General features: G+C 41.7%; 1 protein-coding gene across 1 annotated transcript in view; it reads left to right on the top strand.

Annotated features, from left to right (window-relative positions):
- Positions 1–20,725, top strand: part of LRRC25 (leucine rich repeat containing 25) — a 110,144-nt gene extending 89,419 nt beyond the window's left edge. Inside the window, exons 2-3 of the mRNA XM_075337849.1 lie at positions 12,844–13,702; positions 20,065–20,725. Coding sequence (XP_075193964.1) covers positions 12,852–13,702; positions 20,065–20,227 — 1,014 coding nt within the window. The 5' untranslated portion in view covers positions 12,844–12,851 and the 3' untranslated portion in view covers positions 20,228–20,725. The remainder of the gene's footprint in view (positions 1–12,843; positions 13,703–20,064) is intronic.
- The last annotated feature ends 354 nt before the right edge of the window (positions 20,726–21,079 follow it).

Here is a 21,079-nt window from a genome sequence, read left to right as displayed (position 1 = left end):
CCGCAGACGCCGGCTCCCTGCTGACTGCACATTGAGTTGTTGCTCTCTCGCTGTCACACACAGCGATGTGTGCTTCACAGCGGGAGAGCAACAACTAGAAAATGGTCCAGGACATTCAGCAACAACCAGCGACCTCACAGCAGGGGCCAGGTTGTTGCTGGATGTCACACACAGCAACATCGCTAGCAAGTCGTGCCTCAGCAGCGATGTTGCTAGTGATGTTGCTTAGTGTGACGGTACCTTTAGTCAAAGCTCTAGTGAGCAAACACAAGATCATCCTATCCCAAGAGAAATGAGAACAATGTCCGTCATTGGACAGTCTACTCCACTAGATTTCTTTGGCAGCGGCACATCGTTTCAACTTCCAAATGAAGCTGATAAACCGCATGTGCTAGAGTGGATGGCAAACGCTGCATCAAGTAGCCTCTCCTCTTCTTCCTGCACCTCAACATCAGAAATAGTTTATTCCTCAGAGGTGCCACCCCAATTAAACTTGTTTTCCACCGCGTCACAAATCTCCAACTGGCAAACTGACTATGGGGATCCACACAAGGGTGAGACTGAAGAGCTGTTCACACATTCTATCCAATGGGCATCAGAGGTCTGCTCCAAAGATTCCCAGACTCAATAAGAGGAAAGCATCTGCACCAATGCCCAAAATCTTTGTCGGTTGGATCCTGGCCCGGACGAAGTAGGGTCCGAGCAGGATCCCAACGCTCATCAACTAACGTTAAACCTTGTGGGTGGAGGTGATGATTATGAGACTCAGATACCTGAGGCGCATGTGTACTGTTATGTGATGTCATGTCAGGAAGAGGAGGAGTCAAACAACATAGAGCATGACGATGTAATTGTAGATCCCACTTGGTGTGAACCCATCCTAAGCCACAACTCTGCCTGTGGCCAACAGCAGTCACAGGTCAGCAGTTTGCAGGAAGGGTTGCTTAGCCTGGGCCTTGTTTGAGACCTTAAAGGATGACCCCATATTGGTTATCTGTCAATGTTGTAAACAACAACTTAGTAGAGGTAAAAATTCAAATAATTTGACTACTAACTGCATGGACTGGCAAATGAACAAGCAACATGCATTGCTATGGGAATCTTACTGCACTAAAATGCACAATACCGGGCCTACCCAACCACCAGCCACCAAATCAACTGTTCTTGCTGCTTCTTCCTCCTACTTCAACACGGTTGAAACTTTTCTCACAAAGGTCTCTGATGGCAAAACCTCCACTTGTCTACAGACTAAAGTCATGGTGAGTGAGAGCCCATCAGCTGTTAGGGAAGTGACCATGCCTGGTTTTTTTGACCCATGTGAGACACCGAGGCCACATCCTGTGTGTTGCATGGACCATACCTCCCTGCTGTGCAAACACACGATGGGGAAATGGGGGAAATTGATGTCACTGTCCTGCTGTCTGCCTGAAAGGTTTTCAATCTCAAGACTCCTAAATGGTTCTCCAAATTGTCTTTTGTCTGTATTGCCAGGGTTATGGGAGCAAGAGGCCTATGCCTGTCACTCATACATCTCTTGATTTTTTAAATTAAAATGCTATCCCACATCCTGTGTGTTGCATGGACCATATTTCCCTGATTTGCATACACACTATGGAAAAATGGAGTGGGAATTGATGCCACTGTCCAGCTGTCTGCCTGCAATATTTTTAATTTCAAGACTTTACGATGGGTTTCCAAATTGTCTTTTGTCTGTATTGCCATTGTTCTGGGAGCAAAAAGCCTACACCAGTCACTCATGCATCACTTGATTTTTAAAATTATAATGCCAACCCACATACTGTGTGTTGCATGGACCATACTTCCAAGGTGAGCAAACACACTATGAGGAAATGGGGGGAGAAACAAATAATGCCACTGTCCTCCTGTCTGCCTGAATTGTTTTTAAATATCAAGACTCCAAGATGGATCTTCAAGTTGTGTCTCGTCTTTAGAGGCAGGTTTTAGTGAGCAAGAGGCTTACGCCTCTCACTCAAGCATCTCTTGATTTTTAAATAGAAAATGCCAGCACACATCCTGTGTGTTACATGGACCATACTTTCCTGGTGTGCAAACACAATATAGGGAAATGGGAGGGGGGCAATTGATACCACTGTCCTGCTGTCTGCCTGAATGTTTTTTGAATATCAAGACTCCAAGATGGGTCTCCAAGTTGTGTATTCTCTGTAGTGCCAAGTTTCAGGTTCCTGGATCATGGGGTCTACGCTTGTCATTCATGCATCTCTTGATTTTTTTAAATTGTAAATGCCAGGCCACATCCTGTGTGTAAGTTAACGCAACCAGGCAGTGATTACATTAATATGCATTGGAGAACGCAGTCACACAGCTGCAGAGTTGTGGATTACTACAGGCCCAGTTTGATCATCGGCTGTTTCTAAGCTGCATTTAACATGCGCCTCATGAATCAGGAGCGCCTGACTAAAGTACACCCCTTCAACAAGACCAACATGATCAACGCCACACTTAATAAATCAGGCCCAAGTATTTAAAAGTTCCTCAACTGTAAATAAGAAAAGGGACCTTGTATAAACAAAAAAGGTTGCTTAGTAATATGGTAATTTTAAAGAATACAAAATGCAATAAAAAAACAATTGTGGATTTTTTTCCTGCAATTTTACCCCACTTAGATTTTTTTCCATGTTATCGTATGTTAAAATGAATGCTGTCATTCAAAAGTAAAACTTATCCCACATTAAAATGACCACAACTATGTCAACAGAAAAATAAAAAAGTTATGGTTCTTTTATGGAGGAGAAGAAAAGACAAAAGCTGGAATACAAGAACAGAAATTTTCCATGTCCTTCCAGTGTGTTGACTACTAGGATAACCCCTTCTTAAATTCTTTATTAACCCTTGTAAAATAAAAATAACAGTTACCTCCCCTATAGTTGACTTTCCAATAATGTCAGCGCCGGTCTCCTGGAGCTAGTGTCACATTGTTATTCTACATGTACCCTGCATCAAATTAGTGGCTGCTATTGAACTTCAGTGTTGGGCTGTGACTTCCTTCAGACAAATCTTGGATGTCTATGTAGTATTTAAGAAGGGGCTGTCCTAGTAGTGGACAATCATTTTAACTGGTTAATGACTAGAGTTGAGCGCGGTTCGCGGTTCTCGGTTCTCCAGTTCGAGGCTCGAGTGATTTTGGGGGCTGTTCTAGATCGAACTAGAACTCGAGCTTTTTGCAAAAGCTCAATAGTTCTAGATACGTTCGAGAACGGTTCTAGCAGCAAAAAAAACAGCTAATTCCTAGCTGGCTTTCCGCTGTAATAGTGTAAGTCACTCTGTGACTCACACTATTATGACATTTCAGTGTATAGTGTGCGGGAACAGCGCATTCAGATCACTGCTGTTTGGATAATGGCGATCGCCATTTTTTTTTTTTTTCCTTGTCTCCCTTCCCTAAGCGCGCGCGTGTAGTGGGGAGGGCCAGCATGTCAGCCAATCCCAGACACACACACAGCTAAGTGGACTTTTAGCCAGAGAAGCAACGGCATGTGTGATAGGATGTCCATGTCACATGTCCCTGCATTATAAAAACGGACATTTTCCTCCAGCACGCCATTATCTGCCTTCTGCGTCCTTGGTGTCAGACATCACTGGCGCAGCTCCTATCGCCGATACTGCTATATATGCTCCATACACAGCGCTGTACAGCATAGGGATAGCACTTTCTATCAGTCCTTTTAAGGGCTCATACCGGCAGGGTCAGAGCCATAGGTGACAGGTCCTGAAAACAGAGTTTAACAGCTACACAAGATGACAGCGTCTGTGTAGCTAAAATCAGGGATTTCCTCGCTGCATTTCCCCATTAGGAGAAATAGAAAGGCAGGCTTCCTTTCCTCTACCCAGAGACTCACAACCCTAGCACTGTACCCTCCTTCCCTTTGCACACTCAAACTCATTGTTACTAAGCCATTATACTAGCAAACACTGAGTGTACTTAGTGGCATCATAAAAGTGGCTGTTGGACTGCTGTATTGCCCCAGTAGTGCAAAGATATTTGCCTGCATTGCTCACTCAAACTCATTGTTACTAAGCCATTATACTAGCAAACACTGATTGAACCTAGTGGCATCCTAAACGTGGCTATTGGACTTCTGTATAGTCCCACTAGTGCAAAGATATTTGCAGCACCTCTGCCTGCATTGCACACTCAAACTCATTGTTACTAAGCCATTATACTAGCAAACACTGAGTGAACTTAGTAGCATCCTTAACGTGGCTGTTGGACTGCTGTATTGCCCCAGTAGTGCAAAGATATTTGCAGCACCTCTGCCTGCATTGCACACTCAAACTCATTGTAGCTAAGCCATTATACTAGCAAACACTGAGTGAACCTAGTGGCATCCTAAACGTGGCTATTGGACTTCTGTATAGTCCCACTAGTGCAAAGATATTTGCAGCACGTCTGCCTGCATTGCACACTCAAACTCATTGTAGTTAAGCCATTATACTAGCAAACACTGATTGAACTTAGTGGCATCCTTAACGTGGCTGTTGGACTGCTGTATTGCCCCAGTAGTGCAAAGATATTTGCAGCACGTCTGCCTGCATTGCACACTCAAACTCATTGTAGCTAAGCCATTATACTAGCAAACACTGAGTGAACCTAGTGGCATCCTAAACGTGGCTATTGGACTTCTGTATAGTCCCACTAGTGCAAAGATATTTGCAGCACGTCTGCCTGCATTGCACACTCAAACTCATTGTTACTTACTAAGACGTTATAATACCAAAAATTGAGTAAACTTAGTGGCATTCAAGAAGTGGCTGTTGTACTCCATTAGTGCCCCACTGGTGCCAAGCTATTTCTAGCACCTGTGCAGGACACCCTCCTGCTCTGTTTTTAATAAGCTATAATGATAGCAAAAAATACTGCCATTTAGTGGCATCATAGAACTGGCTGTTGTATTCCATTAGTGCCCCACTGGTGCCAGGCTATTTCTAGCACCTGTGCAGGACACCCTCCTGCTCTGTTTTTAATAAGCTATAATGATAGCAAAAAATACTGCCATTTAGTGGCATCATAGAACTGGCTGTTGTATTCCATTAGTGCCCCACTGGTGCCAAGTTATTTCTAGCACCTGTGCAGGACACCCTCCTGCTCTGTTTTTAATAAGCTATAATGATAGCAAAAAATACTGCCATTTAGTGGCATCATAGACCTGGTTGTTGTATTCCATTAGTGCCCCACTGGTGCCAAGCTATTTCTAGCACCTGTGCAGGACACCCTCCTGCTCTGTTTTTAATAAGCTATAATGATAGCAAAAAATACTGCCATTTAGTGGCATACAAAAAGTGGCTGTTGGACTCCTTTATTGTGCCACTTGTGCCAAGCAATCTCAAGCACCTCTGCATTCTACCCTCATGCACATTTAGCTATGCTAATTTTATAGCAAACTCAGGGAATTCCTTGCTGCATTTGATCATTAGGAGGGATAGAAAGTGAGGCTTCTTTTACTGTCCTGGTACCCACAGAACACGGCCACTGTACCCATCTGTCCACTTTTGCCACGCTATTTAATTTGCCCAAAGAGCTGACTCTTTTTCTGCCATCCTAAAATTGTCTGGAATACTAAGTTAGTGTTCCTTTGCTGCCAAGCAAGGTACAACACATGTGCATTCTACTCTCCTTTCCATTTCTGGAATGCAATTATTAACTGCAGGTAGTCCAGTCAATCTGTGACGAAGGTGCAGGCGTGGATATAATGTAGCCTGCATCCAATGATGGTTCTCTCGATGTCTGACAGCTCAACAATACCTTCTGTTTCCACTTCCAAAACAAGTGATGACCTGCCAATCACACTCCCTGTTGCGGGTAAAGGAGTGGAAGTTCAGTGTGAAAAACCATGTGTGACTGCTGTCCCCACAGTCACAGAGGATGAAGAGCACGCAGATGCACTTGATGGGGCAGGCGGTGGTTGCACAGGCACGCTAGGCCGCATTGTAGCACAGTGAAATTCACATTGCGACTTATGCTTCATTTTAAGTTGTGTACAGGGTGGGCTACCCAGTATGCAGCAAAACCAGGCAACAGGAAAAGGACTCTAGGCAGTTGGGTTGATAAATGATTGTTTAACTTCACCAAAACAAACAATAAGAACCATGCATACAATTTAAATAATTGAACAATCTATTCTGTTGCCTACTACCTGCTAATTCCTCTGTGTAGCAGTAATTGTGTGTTTGTGCGTGTGTGTGTGTGTGTGTGTGTGTGTGTGTGTGTGTGTGTGTGTGTTTGAACACGACTTACCAGTGGCGCATCACAAGAGCTTCCAAGTTATCTACCTAAACATAGTCAAAACACATTACCCCCCCTGAATACCCTTGTTAGCTGAAGCCTCACAGATAATGCAGATGATAACAGTGTGAATGCAAACCACACAGCTCTGCAACACAGTCATGGAAATCTTGAAAAGCAACAGTCAATGCAAACATGTGTTGCTGTCCCTCTATGATTTAAACTGTACGTGACAATTTGACAGTGCAGAGGCAGCAAGTCTTATTGTCTATATAGTCGGCCTACCCAGAACAGATATGTGTTTTGCTAATAAAACAAAGTGTTGCGTGCCCGCATTATTGTCTGGGCACAGCCTACCGTACCCGGGTACTCTGATGTCCAGTTTCCAGAAATACAGACTTTACGCTCCTCTCACGGTAAACAGTATAGACAGCACTGTAAGAATGTTGGTCTGTGGCACATGATGCTGCTCACTGGCATTACGGGGTTCATCATCAAAGTACAACATGACTCCCCTCACAATTGAACGAAGTGTTTCCGTGGTGGCTCCTTGCTGTAACACACACCTTTAGCTTTTCCTTCTGTTCATAGACAGCATCTCCAAGTCCACATCCGAAGAGCAATTTGATATTGCTATAGTGACCAAACAAAGGCAGATCCAAAAAAACAGCAGCCCCTTGTGTGTAGTCTGCAACAATGCATGCAATGGCAAATAAGCATGTTGCATTGACAGTGGCTAAAGCTGAGCAATACACCTTCACGCTATCAATTCATATCCATGTGACACTTCATGGAGGAACTACTCAAAGGTGTGAGTTTTTGCCTTCTACTTACAGATTGTTGACAAATCTTACAGATTCCATGACTTGGGTGATCCTTTGCGATGTCCAAAAATTCACAAGCTAGGCAAGGCTTACAGCCCATGCGACCTGCATAGCCAACACGACTTCTGCTCAGAGTCAAAGTTGTGGTCCAGGATTCAGTTATTGACGTGCTTCCAGTACTTTGTCTCTGGCCAGGAAGACGCAACGTAACCTCGTCGTCAGTAGCATCCTCCTCCACCTCCTCTGCTGACCTCATCGACTGGCTGACTTTGGTTTGACAGTAAGTGTGGTCTCCAACCTCATCAATAACCCTGTGTGTTTTCATTCCCCTCGTCCTGAGTCCTCCGAGACAACCTCTTCCTGCCCTGACCGAATAGTAAAGTTGTCATTCCAATCAGGTATCTGTGCTCCTCATCATGTTCCCCATTGTCTCCACCAGGAGGATTTATTTTTTGGAAATGAGGGTGTAGATTAGGCTCAGCACCCTTCTTCATCGGGACCTGGATCCCACTCACAAAGCTTCTGGCCATCTGCTCAGATCATTTCCCCTGTCTCATGGAACTCGCTACCTCAACACGTCAGATTATCTGCTACACCTGCAAGCTTCAAACTGAATCTGAAAACTCATCTGTTCAGAAATGACTATAACCTTCAATGACACCACCACCATACGTACTTGACGCTCAACCTACACCACTCCTACTGACTCCTCCCAAAAATCCTTTAGAATGTAATCCCGCAAGGGCAGGGCCCTCTTCCCTCTGTACCAGTCTGTCTATAGTTACTTGTATATGTATTCTGTATGTAACCCCCTTCTCATGTACAGCACCATGGTATCAATGGTGCTCTATAAATCAATAATAATAAAAATAATAATAACTTCCTTGTCTGTACTCATTGCAGCTTTGGAGCAGACCTCTGATTCCCAGGCTATAGTGCGACTGAACAGCTATGCAAACTCAACCATCTCTGTTACCCCATACTCAGCAGGGCTGGTGGAAACTTGAGAGCTGTTAGGAAGCAAGTGCGATTGGATTGACACCACAGAGGAATGGAGTATTTGGGATCTTGAAATTGGGGTGGAGGAGAGGCCACTTTATGGAGCACTTCAGATCCATTGAAGCAGCTGCTGTTTTGGCCTCATCTACATTTGTTAGCGATGGTTGTGTCCGTGAAAAAAAGGATCATATCAGATTATCCATGGGAAGAAGTACACCTGTTCTTTTGGATGGTATTTGTTGTTACAAAACCTGTAACCTGAAGCCTGCTGTGGTTTCATTTGCGCCCAGGCGTAAGCTGCCATTTAGGGCTGTGCCTTGGGTTGTCCAGCTGGCTGCTTTCTCCTCCACGTCTAAGTGTGGAGAGACAGCTAGTGCGCATGCGTGTGCCGATTTACCCCAGCCGCAGCCTAACTACAGTGTTTCGCCTAGTGAGTATGCTCAGCCTGACTGTGCCATTGCTGAGGCTAAGTCTTCATTTCGGGATACAGCGCATGCTCCCACACTTAGTGCGAAAAGCCTCTTTGCACAGGTACTTGCACTCCGTGCCGGGTCTACGTCCTGTGTTGTGCCTAGACACCATAAAGCTGATAGTCTTTTTTCAGACACTGTATTTCATGCTACTGAGCATGCTCAGGCACTTACTGCATCAGAGACTATGTCCGGTAATGAACTCTTTGGCCCTGCCCCTGATGTGGGGGTCCCATATAGACCACAGGGCATCAGGTGTCCTGACGATGTGGCCAGGCCACTCCCAAATGGCTTGCAGAGGCCCGCCCCTATGACTTGTTACCGCATTATTGATGGTCAGACGATGATTGGTGAGGTGTTTGGGTCATGGCAGCCATGAGGTCATCATTGAAGTTGCGGTTCCAAATAGGACGCTAGTTATGCCACTCATGACGTGTCACTCTGCTTTTGTCTCCAGGAGGTGCATTGTGGTTCACCCTGGTTTGGGGCGGACCCTGGTTATAAAAGGGGCTGGAGCCAACAAGGAGGTGCGCAGTCTTCTATTATGCTCTGAAAGAGCACACCTCCATGTGTTGAACCCATTGCGGCTTTAGGCCAGAGGTAGGCAGGGATAGGGTGTCGATGCAGGCCACCACCACAGTTGGTAACGCAGAACGGTTAAGACCAGCTCCTGTCCTACCAGTCCTGCTTGTGCAGCCCAGTGGCATTAACAGGCCTGCTGCTGCTGATGCACCTGCTGTCCACAGGTGTGGCCCCTACGCACACGGTCAGCGTACTCAATGGCCCCTTTGTTGTTAACAGGGAGTTCCTGGGCTGGGTGGGCATGTGGACCCTGTGACGCTAACAGGGCTCCCAGTCTCCAGATCCGAATGGCGTCTAACTCGGTTCAGGCTACTATTAGTTTCATAGCCACACAGCTCTGTATCCTCCACAAAACCTTCCAGTTGCCAACCTCTCCTTTTCCATCTGGGAGCACGGTGGACACTGACTGCTGATGGGGATATATACCTTTCTCTTTATTTTCTTAATAATTTTCGGTATATAGCGGTAACATAGTATATACCACCTTATCCAAATCTGCCAGTCCCACTGTAACAGATGGTGTTTCTTCAGCAAATGTTACTGTTGCTTAACCACCAAATCCACGGACAAAAACTTTTTTCCCCTTTCCAACACACCTGTTCCCCTTTCCACCAGCATCTGTCCTTTTTCAACTCATTTTGGTATATGACCAAAAGTGCAACTCTGCAGGGACACCGTACTCAACGCCATCTCAGCACAGCAGCCAGCCCTCGGTCCCTCAGATGTGGACAAGTAAAAGACCATTTTCTCCTATTCATGACAAAGGTCTCGAAAATCCTCAGTTAAAAAGGTTGGAAAGGCAGCATTTTGGCAGCCAACAGTTTCCAGATGCTGAAAGTCAACCTCTAAGCCATGTCATGCCCTTCTAAAAGCATGTAAAACACAGCGAGGGGACACCAACCACAGTCTCCCTCGTTTCCACTAACTGGGCCACACACACCCCACTTGACTGGCATCAGTTGACCCCCATTTTCAAGCTTACAAAGATGCTTTGCATGAAGCACTCTCAAAAATACGCGTGCCTTTCGCCTCCCCTGGATGACCCAGGGGAAGAAAAGTCCTCTGAGAGCCATTACTTGTTCATCTTGGTTCTTTTTTCAAAAGCGAGGGGACTCCAACCACAGTCTCCCTCGTTTCCACTAACTGGGCCACACACACCCCACTTGACTGGCATCAGTTGACCCCCATTTTGAAAAAGAAAAAGATGCTTTGCATGAAGCACTCTCAAAAATACGCATGCCTTTCGCCCCCCCTGGCTGACCCAGGGGAAGAAAAGTCCTCTGAGAGCCATGTCCACATTGTCAGTGGACAGACACGTGTGCTTATCTGCCAGCAGACCCCCAGCAGCACTGAAGACTGGTTCCGAGAGAACGCAGGCTGCAGGACACGACAAGATCCCCAAGGCGTACGTAGCAAGCTCAGGCAATTTATCCAGATTGGAAGCCTAAAATGAGCAGGGCTAGAGTTGCACAGTAATGGCATTGACGTTTCCTTGCATATACTCATATATCTGTGTGTCCTCCTCTTTTTCCTTGTACTGCTCTTTTGTTTTCGCATGAGTATATGTCCTTGTCACTTTCCCATGTGTTTGTGTTGTGTTGTGAGTTGTTTGTCACCTTTTGGACACCTTTGAGGGTGTTTTCTAGGTGTTTTTATGTGTTTGTGAATGCCTGCCATTGTTTCCTATGCGGTTCGAGTTCGGTTCGTCGAACGTTCGACGAACCGAACTGGAACGGGACCTCCGTTCGACGAACCGACCTCGAGCTGAACCGGGACCGGTTCACTCATCTCTATTAATGACCAAGGCTGATCTGCAAGATTAGGACATGCTCTGAGTCTCACAGACCGGGTACATGAATCTAAAACAGATATGTGCGTATGCATCATTGAAACTCTATGGATCCTATTTATGTGATATCCAGGAAAACAAAGGACAGCATTGGGAATATTGCTTAATGTCTCATTCAGACATCCATAATTTTCACATACTAAAAAACAGTCCAGAAAAGTGTCATCAGTGTTTTGGATTTGAGTTTTACCAGTGTTTGGTCAGTATGACAATTTTTACCATTAGTGTTTCCTCCGTGATTTTCACATACAATAAAGAAACTCAACAGCTTTTCCTATTCACTGCAAAGTTTATCACAGAGAGCACACTGATTGCACATGGCTGCCGTCTCTGTGATTTTCACAGACCGATAGACAGGGTCGGCCATTTATATGGATGCACCAAAATAAAATGGGAATGGTTGATGATATCAACTTCCTGTTTTTGGCTTATTAGTATGTAAGAGGGGGGAAACTTTTCAAGATGGGTAGTGACCGTGGCGGCCATTTTGAAGTCGGACATTTTGGATTCAAATTTATTTTTTCCAATGGGAAGTGGGTCATGTAGCACTTCAAACCTATTGAGAATTTAAAAAGAGAAACAATGGTGTGCTTTGTTTTAACATAACTTTATTTTTTCATTAGTTATTTAAAATTGTATGCCCACTTATAAAATATGCTCAAAGTGCTGCCCATTGTGTTGGATTGTCAATGCAACCCTCTTCTCCCACTCTTGACACTCTAATAGCAACAGAAGAAATGCTAGCACAGGCTTCCAGTATCTGTTGTGTCAGATGCTGCACATCTTGTTTCTTCACAGCATAGGCAATTACCTTCAGATGACCCCAAAGATAAAAGTCTAAGGGTGTTAGATCGGTGCACCACCATAATGTGGTGGTGCACCATCACATTATGGGTGTCAGGTACGAGCATTCCTACATGAACAGTGTCCTGGAAAGTGGATTGGTCATTGTGGGCCAGTTTAATGGCCACCAAGGTCTCTCAATCTGCCTTCAGATGACCTCAAAGATAAAAGTCTAAGGGGGTCAATTGTCTATGTTGTGAAGATACAAGAGGTGCAGCATCTGAAACAATGGATACTGGAAGCCTGTGCTAGCATTTTTTCTGCGGTGTTGCTACCAGTGTGTGAAGAGTGGGAAAAGAGTGTTGCATTGACAATCCAACACAATGGGCAGCACTTGGAACACATTTTATAAGTGGTCATAAAATTGTAAATAACTAATAAAAAAAAAAGTTACATTAAAACCAACCACACCATTGTTTTTCTTTTTAAATTCTCAATAGTTTTGATGTGCTACATGACCCTCTCCCCATTGGAAAAAAAGAATTTGGATCCAAAATGGCTGACTTCAAAATGGCCACCATGGTCACCACCCATCTTGAAAAGTTTCCCCCCTCCCATATACTAATGAGCCATAAACAGGAAGTTGATATCACCAACCATTACCATTTTATTTAGGTGTATCCATATAAATAGTCTACCCTGTATAACTCTGATAAAAAATGGAAGCATCACTGTGAATTTTTTTTGCAGATATATGGTCTGAAAAAAAAACCCACAACAGGTAAATAGCACCATAGAATTTAATAGGCACGTGTTCTATTTCTGAAAATTACAGACTCATATGTACGTGATGTAAAGATGTCTGAATGAGGCCTTATTATTATTGTTGTCAGATCAGAAAACATTATCATAGTACAAAGCTCGCCTGGATAAAGTAAATTGTGTGTGCAATGGTTGAAATTTTTCAGAGTGGGGGGTTTAGTAGTTAACACCTTATCTAAATTTCTGTCTTTGATCTCGCTTTCACATGTTGATATTTAGTTAATAATGAAAAACAATGGTTTTGTCTTACAGAAAAGAAGATGTGGGCAGAATTTATGTTGATGATCTTTCTGTGTATGCCTGTCTACACCAAAGGGGCAAGTGGTTGTGACCAAATAGATGGAACTACACTCCTTTGGTCAAATTTCAACAACTGTTCAGATGTAATTTTAAAAGAAAAAAGCATCAAAGATATTGTAACAAATGGGGAAAGTCAATATGGTAATGTCTCAAAACTGGATCTCTCCTACAATTCAATCAGAGTTCTTCCTGAAGGATTTTTATCTAATGCCATTAAATTGTTACAAGTTAATCTACAGAGCAATAATTTAGAACGTTTGCCAGAAGATTTTCTCATAAATTCATCTAAACTGCAAATTCTTAAACTGGAAGATAATCAACTGTCTGAAATTCCTACAAGTGTTTTCCATGATACTCTTCAGACTCTGACTGTAGACTGCCAGTGTCCTTTGGTCAACAACATACTGCAAATAATTAATGGTTCAAAATACCCAAACCTTAATGCAACATGCAAATTGTCTTCAGAGTTGACTAACCCACGGGACTTCTACGAACAAAACTGTAGCAACCAATATTTGGCCCTGTACATTGTTTTACCAATCTTGTTAATAGCTTTGATTGCTGGAGGAATTTCTCTGTACATGTGGAAGAGGAAAAGAAGTTCATCCAGTTTCGAAAGCAAGGATGCTGCAGACATGTCACCTGTTCATGGGCAACCACGCTACATGGCAACAAATATAGAGGGCACTGCAACAACTCTAAACCAAGGCCAGAAACAAGATTATGAAAATGTTTTTGTTGGTTACTTGCCATCCACTGAAACAAAACCTTATGGCTATTTGAAAAATGAGCATGAACCAGGCGCTCACAGGTAGGTTTTGATTTAATCTCTGAACCTATTACTATTCTGAATTATTACACTGACCTTTATTTGAAAAAAAATATATATTCTGCTGACCTAAGTATTTTTGCTAATTCTACCCAAATCAAAGGTACTGATTGCAGATAGAATGTAAAAAAAATGCAATACATCAAATTATTCCACAAGTGGGAAATGTTTCATTAAAGTTTTAAAGTTGAATATCAGGGGTGATATGAAATTCTGAGGAAACGATAGAACATAATATATTTGTTCCATGGAAAAAAAGGAATCTATCGTTTAACCAAGTAGTTATAAAAAATTGTAATTGTTATGGAAATTGTCTCTTCAGGGAGGAAGTAGTCAAACTCTAGTGCCACTTATTGGAAGTAACAATCCTAAAAGTCAAAAGTGGCCCTTTAACAAGCCTTTTCATATGCCTCAGGATTTATGCCAGATTAGAACCTCAATTAGCAGACACCATGTGGGAACCTGACACAGCAATCCTTTGCAAGGAGAATAGCTTTCCCCTTAGATCCCGTCTAAAGGCTGCTTTACACGCAACGACATCGCTAGCGATGTCGCTGGTGAAAGCACTCTCCCCCGTCTGTTGTGCATCACGGGCAAATCGCGACCCGTGGTGTACAACATCGCTAGGAACCGTCACATTTACTTACCTGCCTAGCGACATCGCTGTGGCTGGCGAACCGCCTCCTTTCTAAGTGGCCACCCAATAGAAGCGGAGAGGCCGAACATCCCGCCCACCTCCTTCCTTTCTCATTACGGGCAGCCGCAGGTACGGTGATGTTCCTCGTTCCTGCGGTGTCACACATAGTGATGTGTGCTGCCGCAGGAACGACGAACAACCTACGTCCTGCAACAGCAACGACATTTGGGATTAGAATGACATGTCAACGATCAACGATTAAGTGAGTAATTTTGATCGTTAATGGTCGTTCGTGCGTTTGACACGCAACAACGTCGCTAACGAGGCCGGATGTGTGTCACGAATTGCCTGTCTATATCAACGGGGCAAGTGGTTGTGACCAAATAGATGGAACTACACTCCTTTGGTCAAATTTCAACCACTGTTCAGATGTAATTTTAAAAGAAAAAAGCATCAAAGATATTGTAACAAATGGGGAAAGTCAATATGGTAATGTCTCAAAACTGGATCTCTCCTACAATTCAATCAGAGTTCTTCCATCAACATAGCCATATGAGGGCTTGTTTTTTGTTGGATAAGGTGTTCTTTTGAATTAAACCATTACATTTACTATATCATGTAGAGAAAACAGGGAAAAAATTCCAAGTGCAGTGAAATTTCAAAAAAGAGCAATTCCACAGCTGGTTTTTGTTTTTTTTATAAACCATGTTCCCTATATGGCAAAACTGGCTGGGCAGTATGATTCCTTAGGTTAGTACGAGTATGTATGTACCAATGTATAGTTTATTTTTTATTTAAAATTCACAACTTTGTCAATAATAAACATTTCTCTTTTGGCATCATTTTCCAAAACCTATAAAATGTTAAGTTTTGGATATTTAGGGCGATATGATGGCTTATTTTTCTGTCCATAAGCTGGCATTTTTACTCATAATATTTTTGGGTAGATTCAATTGCCTTTTATTGCATTGTATTGTAATGTTGTGGTGGCCAATAAAATGTATTTTTGGTGTTTACATTTTTTTTTCTGTTACGCTATTTACCAATCGATTAATTTATTTTATATTTTAATAGATCAGATATTTCTGAATGCAGTGATACCTAATATGTATGGGTTTTTTTGTTTCATTATTTTAATTTCAATAGACCAAAAAGTCCCAAGACCCAAGCCATGACACTCCCACCACCATGCTAGACTGTACGCAAGACACACTTGCTTGGCTCCATCTGAAACAAATAAGTTTATCTTAGTCTCATCAGCTATGCATAAAAATATGATGCAGTGTGCGGTTTATGGTTTGAGCAGTGACAGGCTCCCCCCCCCCTCCCACACCTCACCTCTTCAACCTATGTAACAATGCTGGCAGAACTCAAACTTCTATTTTGAAAAGATAACCTCTGTATATGACCCTGAGCACATGCTCCCAACTTCTTTGGTCGACCAAAGCAAGGCCTGTTCTGAGTGAAACCTGTCTTCTAAAACCGCTGTCTGGTCTTGGCCACAGTGCTGCAGCTCAGTTTCATGTTCTTGATAATCTTCTTATAGATTAGGCCATCTTTAGGTAGAGCAAAAATTCTTTTGTTCATATCCTCAGAGAATTCTTTGCTATGAGGTGCCATGTTGAACTTCAGTATGGGGAGCGTAAAAGTGGTAACACCAAATTTAACACAACTGCTCCCATTCACACCTGAGACCTTGTAACACTGAGTCACTTGACAGCGTACACTGTTATACAAGCCATACACTGACTACTTTATATTGTTTTAAAGTGTCATATCTTTAGTGTTATTCCATGAAAATATATAGTACAATATTTACAAAAATGTGAGGGGTGTATGCACTTTTGTGACATTCTGTATACAGTTGCAACCACACGTTTATACTCTATCTAAAAAAGACACATCTGCATGTTTTTCTCACTATGTCATGAAATCAGAATAAACCTTTCCTGTTTTAGGTCAATTAAGTTAAGAACCAAAATTATTTATATTTGCCAAATGCCAGAGAGAGAGAGAATGTTTTAAGGCATTTTCTTACTTTCTGCATAGTCAAAAGTTTACATACATTTCCTTACAATTTGGTGCCATTGCCCTTAAACTGTATGACTTGGGCCAAACATTTTGGATATCCTTCCACAGCTTCTCACAATAGTTGGTTGGAATTTCTCCTTACAGAACTGGTATAACTGAGCCATGTTTGTAGGTCACCTTGCTCCCATCGGCCTTTTCGGCTTTGCCCATAAATTTTCAATAGAATTAACATCAGGACTTTCTGATGGCCACTCCAAAACATTGACTTTGTTATCCTTAAACCCCTTTGTAACCAGTTTGGCAGTATCCTTTGGGATATTGTTCATTTGGAAGACCCATTGCTGTCCAAGAGTTAAGTTCCTGGCTAATGTCTTGAGATGTTGCTCCAGTATTACCACATACCCTTCTTTTCTTATGATGCTATCTATTTTGTGAAGTGCACCAATCCTTCCTGCAGCAAAATAACCCCCCAACTTGATGCTACCATCCTGATTTTTCACAGCTGGTATGGTGTTCTTAGGCTTCAAAGCTTCTCCCTTTCTCCTCAAAATGTCACAATGGTCATTATGGCCAAACAGTTCAATTTTAGTTTCGTCAGACCACAGGACATCTCCAAAAATTAAGGTCTTTGTTCCTGTGTGCATTTACTGTACATACATTAATCTGGCTTTTTAATGTTTCTTTTGGAGTAAGGGGTTTTTTTTGGCAGAGTGGCCTTTCAGCCCATTTTGATACAATTCTTGTTTCACCTTACCAGCTTCTGCCAGCATCTTCACAAACTCTTCTGCTTTTGTTCGTGGGTTGATATTCACATGTCTGACCAAAGTTTGTTTATCTCTGGTACACAGAACCCATCTCCTTCCTGAGCGGTATGACTGCTGGCCACTCCCATCTTGTTGGTACTTGCGCATAATTCTTTACACAGATGAACTAAGCACCTTCAGATATCTGGATATTGCACCCAAGCATGAACCAGACTTGTGCAAGTACACAATTCTCTTCCTACGATCTTGGTTGATTCTTTTGACTTTCCCATGAAGTTACACAAAGAAGCAATGTACTTCAGGTGTGCATTAAAAGAAATCCACAGCTGTGTCTCTAATTAACTCAGATGTTGTCAATAAACCTATCAGAAATTTCCAAAGACATGACATCACCACATGGGAACAGAAGAAATCAAGGCACTGCCAAAATTGTCTACAACGTGTATTTATTTAATGTGCATAACAGAACGTTTTCGGTCCAATATGGACCTTCCTCAGTAGCACTGTATACAAAGATAACATAAAGGTCAATGCATGATTTGAATATACAAAACAAAAATTTAAAATTTGTATACAATACAAAGGAATTTTCCAAAAAGTGAAAATTGTGAAAGATAATAATAATATTTCTTATATAATAAACAATACTTAATTCACAGAAAAAAAACATAATTTAGATGTTAGTAAACTACATATGATGGAAGAAAAAAGAAGAAGAAAAGAAGGAATGAAAAAAGGGGGGAAAGGAGATAGAAGAGGAAAAAGAGAGAAGAATTGAAGAGTGAGAAATAAGCTGAAAGGAAAAGGAAAAAGAATGGGAATGATTAGTATGATTATGTGGGATGATAGATGGGGGATGCGTTTTGAATGTTAGTGTGGACTCTACGTGTTCAGGAGCGGATTGAAGGCATAATTAGGTAGTAATGGAGGGTATAGTAAGACTAATGTGGAGTGATGAGACAAGATGGGGATAAATAAGTACGACAGGGAAATATAGAGGTGAATGGATGCTGTGTGTATATAGATACCAGTAATATAGAGATGGATACACGAGGTGGTTTAATATAGGAACAGCCATAGATCATGTATATATATATATATACATATATATATATATATATATACACATGTGCATGTGAAAGGGGGAAGAAATAGAAGATAAGAAGAAGAGATGGAGATAAAGAGCAGAGTTCATGTGGGAAGTGTACTTGGCATGATGTACAAAAGGGGTTAAAATGTAATAAATGTAGTGTGATAAGAAAATGTGGTTTTGTATATATAGGCATCAGTAATATGGAGGTGTGTGTATGGAATGATTAGATGTAGTGGTAACCATGGATCGTGCATATGTATAATAGCGCCAGTGTGCTTACCATAGGTGAAGTGGAGTACCACCTATGGTAAGCACACTGACGCTATTAATTCTAAAACCCACTGCAGATAGCTCCTCCGTTCATATGCCACCATCTGCCACAATATTTCCTCCTTGCTTCCTCTCCTATTCTTATGCTTCTTGATCTCTGCTACTTCACTACACATTAACCCCTTCTATACATCATGCCAAGTACACCTCTTACATTCACCTTTACATATACATATACCTTACAAGGTGTTTACTGCTGCTGGATTCAGTGCTTCAAGAGCCATTACACACAGATGTATCCAGGACATGAGCTACAACATTCTGTTGCATTCCTTGTGTTAAACCACTCATGACCAATAGACAACACCAGAAGCATCTTACCTGGGTCAAGCACAAGAAGAACTGGACTGTTGCTCAATGGTTCAAAGTGTTGTTTTCAGATGAAAGTAAATTTTGCATTTTTTTTTTAAACCAAGGTCCCAGAGTTTCAAGGAAGAGTGGAGAGGCCCCAATCCAAGCTGCTTGAGGTCTAGTGTGAAGTTTCCACAATCAGTGATGGTTTGGGGAGCCATGTCATCTGCTAGCATAGGTCCACTGTGTTTTATCAAGAAGACCAAAGTCAGCCCAGCCGTCTACCAGGAAAATTTAGAGCACTTTATGCTTCCCTCTGCTGACAAGCTTTTTGGAGATGAACATTTAATTTTCCAGCAAGACTTGGCACCTGTCCACACTGCCAAAACTACCAATACCTGGTTTAAGAACCACAGTATCACTGGGCTTTATTGGCCAGAAAACTTGCCTGACCTAAACCCCATAGAGAATCAATTGGGTATTGTCAAGAGGAAGATGAATGACCTAATAATGCAGATGAGCTGAAGGCTGCTATCAAAGCAACCTGGGCTTCCATAACACCTCAGCAGTGCCACAGGCTGATCGCTTCCATGCCACGCCACATTGATGCAGTAATTCATGCAAAAGGAGCCGCAACCAAGTATTGAGTGCATTTACTGTACAGACTTTTCAGTACGCCAACATTTCTGAGTTTAAAATGATTTTATCAGTTGGTCTTATATAATGTTCTAATTTTCTGAGATAATGACTTTTCGGTTTTCATTGACTGGAAGCCATAATCATCAACATTAACAGAGATAAATACCTGAAATAGATCCCTCTGTGTGTAATAACTTTATATAATATATGTGTTTCCCTTTTTCTATTCAATTACTGAAATACATAATCTTTTTGATGATATCCTAATTTATTCAGATGCACTTGTATGTCACACTAATATATTTGAATGCCAAATGAAGTTGATGGCAGACAATTATTTTGACTACATCATAGGAGAAAACAGGAGGGTGCATATGAAAATATTTTGTATGTACTGTATATACTGTAACAACATACACTATTTTTAATGGATGGTTATTTCAAATTATTCATTTGACAATAATACTTTTGATGGGATTACCACTTGAAATATATTCTAGGTATGATTTCTAAGTGCTCATTATCAGCTTTAACATTGTTTTCTTCCTTGCATCAACAGCAAACATACAACAGAAGACGATATATATCTGGAAAGTGATGTCAATGAAGGTGACCAGCCTATTTACACAAACACCCAGGGGATTTATTATAACTACTCAGAACCTAAACTAGTGAAAAACCAGAGCAAAGAAGAAGATGTGTACATATTACCAGATCAGTAAAGTAAACCTTGTCTTTAAGAGGCGGCATGTACATGGGTCAAATATTATGTTACGACAATTGTATACTTGTGTTATTGTTTTGACATTTGTGATCTATTGTAATAAATTTGCATTTTTCCTGATTAATCTTTTAACTTATCATTTTATGGCTATTATTAATTCTTCACAATCTGCATGCATTTGCATATCTCCCAACCATCCCAGATTCAATAGGACTGTCCTGTTTTAAGGTCTTTCCCACTGATTACAGCTCTTGTCCCAGTTAAAGCACGAGCAGAGCATGAATTAAATTCCTGCTGTGATTTCCCTGGATGGAAAATCTTTGTCCATAGGTAGCAGCTCTACCCTTGAGCTACTGCCTGCCTAGGAGGATTTGGTAATCTTGACCTGTATTACAGACAGAAGAAGCCACAAATTATCCAGTTACATAGATCGATCGATTGATCGATCGATAGATAGACAGATGGACAGATAGAAAGAGGGATAGATAGAGGGATTATATATATATTTATTGGAGCAAAATAATATATATATATATATATATATTATTTTGCTCCAATAAAACTACTATAAAGAAATAAGAAAAAAATGACAAACATAATTTTATTTTTCACCTGTCCTTGGAATCAAACCAGCAACTTTCAAACACATAACAGCAGCTGCAGCTCTCAAAGCTGTGGAGCAACAAGCTTTGATGATGTCAGAGGAAGGATTTTACATAGATGAACCTGCATTGCAGCCTCTGATTACGCAGAAGATAGGAATGCTTTGTACAGAGCAGCATCACAAGGTCCTGTATTCTAGAGGGAGAGTAAAAGATTTTTTTCTTCTAAAAATAAAATTACTAAAATA

Source organism: Anomaloglossus baeobatrachus, chromosome 1, assembly GCF_048569485.1.
Source record: "Anomaloglossus baeobatrachus isolate aAnoBae1 chromosome 1, aAnoBae1.hap1, whole genome shotgun sequence".
Taxonomy (NCBI): Eukaryota; Metazoa; Chordata; class Amphibia; order Anura; family Aromobatidae; genus Anomaloglossus; species Anomaloglossus baeobatrachus.
Note: the sequence above shows the minus strand (reverse complement) of the source record. Positions and strands in the feature narration are given on the sequence as shown.